Source organism: Plectropomus leopardus, chromosome 10, assembly GCF_008729295.1.
Source record: "Plectropomus leopardus isolate mb chromosome 10, YSFRI_Pleo_2.0, whole genome shotgun sequence".
Taxonomy (NCBI): Eukaryota; Metazoa; Chordata; class Actinopteri; order Perciformes; family Serranidae; genus Plectropomus; species Plectropomus leopardus.
In genome coordinates, this window is record NC_056472.1 from 18,743,239 (window position 1) to 18,747,907 (window position 4,669).

The 4,669-nt window shown below is 39.5% G+C and overlaps 1 protein-coding gene across 1 annotated transcript; it reads left to right on the plus strand.

The window, feature by feature from the left end:
- Positions 1–848: 848 nt before the first annotated feature.
- Positions 849–2,920, plus strand: hoxd9a (homeobox D9a). The gene is made up of 2 exons (XM_042494887.1): positions 849–1,574; positions 2,360–2,920. Exons 1-2 carry the CDS (start codon positions 998–1,000, stop codon positions 2,602–2,604), a joined length of 822 nt encoding a protein of 273 aa, XP_042350821.1. The 5' UTR covers positions 849–997; the 3' UTR covers positions 2,605–2,920.
- Positions 2,921–4,669: the final 1,749 nt, after the last annotated feature.

Consider the following 4,669-nt stretch of genomic DNA (forward strand, 5'->3'; position numbering starts at 1 on the left):
GTGTTTATATGCGATGAAATGACATGCAGCTGCCAATCTGATCCACTGTGTACATTTCACCTATCTGGAATATTTCTCTATAAACTTGCTGTTTTTTCCTGTACTGAAGGTCAGCAAACAAGCAACAAAAAGTCAATTTCCACAAAAATAAATAAATAATAATAAAAAAAATGTAACATATATATTCCATTTAAATTGGACCCTTCAGACAGAAACACGCAGATGGACTTCGCTCCTCCATGTCTTTTTTCTTTTTTTCTTTTTTTTTTTTATTGACGGCATGTATAATCACACGCACCTCATAAAACATTTATTGATACATAAAGACATTATTGCCATCCTTTGAATGAATACAATAATTTCACAACTGCCGTTTCCGGCTCAGCTTTTAAAAATTAAACCAACCCAGAAAATATGTTTCCTGGCCGAATATTAACAATGGATTCACCGCATTGTGAACGGAAATGGCGTCTGTTATTTTACAACATGTTATTACATCTATTTTTACGAGGATCCGTAAGTCTATAAAGCATTTTACTAGCATTGTGAGGCGATCAGGACGATATTAGAAGAGTTTTTTTTCAAACATTAAGACAAGAAGTGTTAGTGGACTGTGTTGTGGTGTGTGTGTGTGTGTGTGTGTGTGTGTGTGTGTGTGTGTGTGTGTGTGTGTGTGAGGAAAATGTCTTATTCCTTTTCTTTTTTGCTTGTATTGTTGCAGCGTGCCGCAGCACAAAACAGTGAAAAGCCATTTGCATTTTGTTTTCTCCCTCCAGTCACATCTGATGGGGCTTTTTATTATTTGTGAAATGAAAAGCTAAATTAAACCTGACGAGAAAAAAAAAGATCGAGAGAGCAAGGGCAGGATTGATTTACTCGCTGTATTGGTAAATATGACCACGTGATCCATGTAACCAATCCCTGTAGATGCAGGCCAGGAAAAATACTATGATTGTTCATAGAGGGAAGCTTCCCGTAACAGTGCAACCCTTATTATATGAGTAGGAAGAGATCAAAAATGTCTTCCAGTGGCACTCTCAGTAACTGCTATGTGGACGCTATCATGGGGCAGGAGCCGGAGGATGTGTACGGTGCTCGCTTTATTCAGGCTCCACACTCGGTGACCCCGAGGCCGTCAGGTGCCGTCGGGGACAACGCAGACTTCTCTTCTTGCAATTTTGCACCAAAGTCCGCCGTTTTCTCGTCGTCGTGGTCCTCGGTTCACCCGCAGGGGATTTATCATCCATACGTGCACCACCACCACCACCACCAGTCCCACCTCCCCGCCTCGGACGGCAGATATGTCGGCGTGCGCTCCTGGATGGACCCCATCTCCAACCACGTTTCGTTCGCCGGATTTCACCCCAGCAGTCGGCCGTACGGGACAAAGCCAGAGGTCTTGCCACCGAAAGCTACCGAGTGCGACACGTTGGAAGCTGAAGCTCGACCGCTCGCTGGAGAATACGCGTGTGGAGTATCGGAGTGTCCAGAAAAAGCGAGCAAAGAGCACAGTGGAAGTGAGCTTTCGAGCCACAGCGAGCCAAAAGAGGAGAAACAACAACAACTTGACCCAAGTAAGTAAACCAAATAGCCAATCCTGATTTACAGCCCTAAGAACTGTATGAGCTGGGTGTGTAAAACTGGAGGTTTTACTAACCTATAAAAGTGTCTCGTACTATACCTTCGGCTCGGGAAGGGGGAAAAACCCGCCCTGTAGGGTTATTACAGGGGATCCTAAAGTTTTCATGTCACAGGAAGCCCAAAATAGATACACATTGCTGCATTTTGATGAGATTTTTAGGTAGACTTTAGATATGTTATTTACCAAATAATAAAGACATGAAATAATGCAGTGGAAAACGTCATCTTACGCATAACATTAAATTATTTCTCATGCTGCATTTGAGTCCCATGCAACCACACCCGTGTCCTCACACGTCCCCGAATTTGAGAAGCATTTACTGAAAATGCATCCTCACTGAGACCTCATGTAAACATCGTCTCCAAGCTTTAGCCATGTTATAGACCAGGATTTATCGACCGTATTGTAAAATAATCAAACATATTTAAAAATACATTTAAAAAAAATACTGTAAATAATTAACAAAAGTACTGCATATCCCCGTGTTTACATTGTGCATGTTTATTTATTTATTGTCATATACACAGATTCTGTTTACTATTTCATCCATAGGCTAAGAATAGACGTCTAGTAAACTTTCACTTTTCAGCCTTGAATAACCGAAATCTAAACGTCTAGCCGACATATAATAGACATTTCTTAAACATCTCATCAACGATAAATTTCCCAGCGTGTCATTACTGTCTTCATATTTATGCTTTTGGTTTTTTTTCCCAGACAACCCTGCAGCAACCTGGATTCACGCACGCTCCACGAGAAAGAAGCGCTGCCCGTACACAAAATATCAGACTTTAGAGCTGGAGAAGGAGTTCCTCTACAACATGTATTTGACAAGAGACCGACGCTATGAAGTGGCCCGCATACTCAGTTTAACCGAGAGACAAGTGAAGATCTGGTTCCAGAACAGGAGGATGAAAATGAAGAAGATGAACAGAGAGAGGAGCGGAAAGGAGCTGCTATGAAATCACTGCCTCTTCACACATTTGTACCCCTGGAAGCCATTTGAACTATTAAATTCATTTTGGTAGGAGCCTCGGTAGCCATTTTAATTTTTTAGCCCCTCTAGCTCAATATTGCGTGTCAGTGTAATAAGGTGTTGGCCAAATATGCATCAGAATCACATGTGCAGGAGTTTGTCTTGGACAGTCTGTTTCAAATGAAATATTCTGTTTTACACAACCACAAGCAGTCTGTGCTTGTAGGAAACGTGCCTATGTGTATTGCTTTTATAGTTGTTAAGAATTTGGAGTTGTATATAAAACATTTTCACAGCTGAAATCCTCTGACTGCTGTCTGTTGTCGGTACACCGTGCACTGACCCATTTTCAAAACTTTTATTTTGAAACAGTTTACTGTAAGACGCATGGTTAAAAAATACGCCTGTGTTTTGCTTTTGCATGTGATCCATTTTAACTTCAATATGGACATAAACCTTATTAGTATAACTTGTTTTAAAAAATGCTTGGCCTTAGTGGGACGTTATTTCATTTAAGCCATTAAATTAATAACTAAAAAATATCCCTTTAGGCTTTGTTTTCAGTAAGACTACTGCAGCACAATGTCTTAAGACAGTCACGTGATCTTATCTGTAACAAGATCTGTTCAATTCGCTTTTAGTCCTACATAAGGTTAGACACTGTATGTGAAAATTCACTTTTTTGAAAACAGCGTTAGAAGTAATAAAGTGTTTACGATTGGGAGAGGTGTTGCGGCGGATTTCCAATTTATTGTCCAACTTGTACGAATAATTACTTTAAAGCAGGAAGAAACGCGGTCCAATAAAGCTATAGAAATGGCTAGACGTCTGGCCTAAATGAGTTTATGGTCCTGGCCAGTAATTACGCTCTCCTTTGAAACCCCCTTTCTTCTGTGGCGTTTGCGTCTGTTGCTGACAAACAGAATGTAGACACTTTTCCACAGGGTGTCTGGTCGATGAATTGTGTCAGAGGAAATCACCCCCACCTTAATGGTCATGTTTATTCACCAACTGCACTTCCCACTGATGGGAAAAAAAAACTTAACTTTGACTGGGGTCCGATGCAGTTTTTACCTTCTTCTATTTACTTATTTGATATTGATATATAGAAGGCCATACATATTAATTTTACCTCATACAGGCTGCTCCAGAGTAAAAAACTAGACCTTAATCATTTTTGATTGTTATTAAATGTGTGCAAATAAATTAATAATGACGTTTTATAACGACACAAGTCAAATAATGTGGAAAACCCTTAAATTACACAGAACTAAATACAATCTGTTGACCTCAGCTGGAGCAGGAGGCTTCTTTGGAGCAGTAATGAGAGCGCTAGAGGGCGATATTGGTCTTTTAGACTCAGTTACAGCAATTCATTCACAGCTGGAACATGTAGGCACCACATGGACCATACCATACAACATGCATTCATGGATTTATTGATTTAGATGAAAGAAACGTGTTTTTAAAAGAAACAAAATATAGGTGCTGTATCTCTGCATATCCTTTATAAAACTGGAGTAGATTGTGAACATCTTTAAGTTCAAACTTAGTGTGTGGCTCCTTTTTAAACCAGTGATAATGTAACAATAATAATGCAACGTTACCTTCTGAATCAACAGCTGTTTTTATTGACAGAAAAAAAGAATAAATGAAGCTAAACGCGTCTGTAACAGCTGTAAACTTGAAAATCCTAATTCGTGTTCATTTAATAGCCAATTTCCTTTTTTTAAAAAAATAATTTAACACATTCGCACAAAAGAGCAGCTAACTTTAAAGGAGCAAACTCAGTCCACCATCATTTACAGAAAAAAACAAGTCTGCATTTCATTAAATGTTTTCCTCAAAGGCCACATTCTTTTCTAAACCTCATCAAACTATTTTTTAAATGTCGGTGCAGCGAAAGAGGCCTGTGTTTCCCTTGTATAGGCCTAATGCTGACGAACTATATGAGATCAGTTACCCTGGATCAAACATAAGAGCGATACTGTTTGTTGACAAGAAACAATCAACAAAGCGCGTTGACAGCGCGCATAAGTGTTATATTTGGC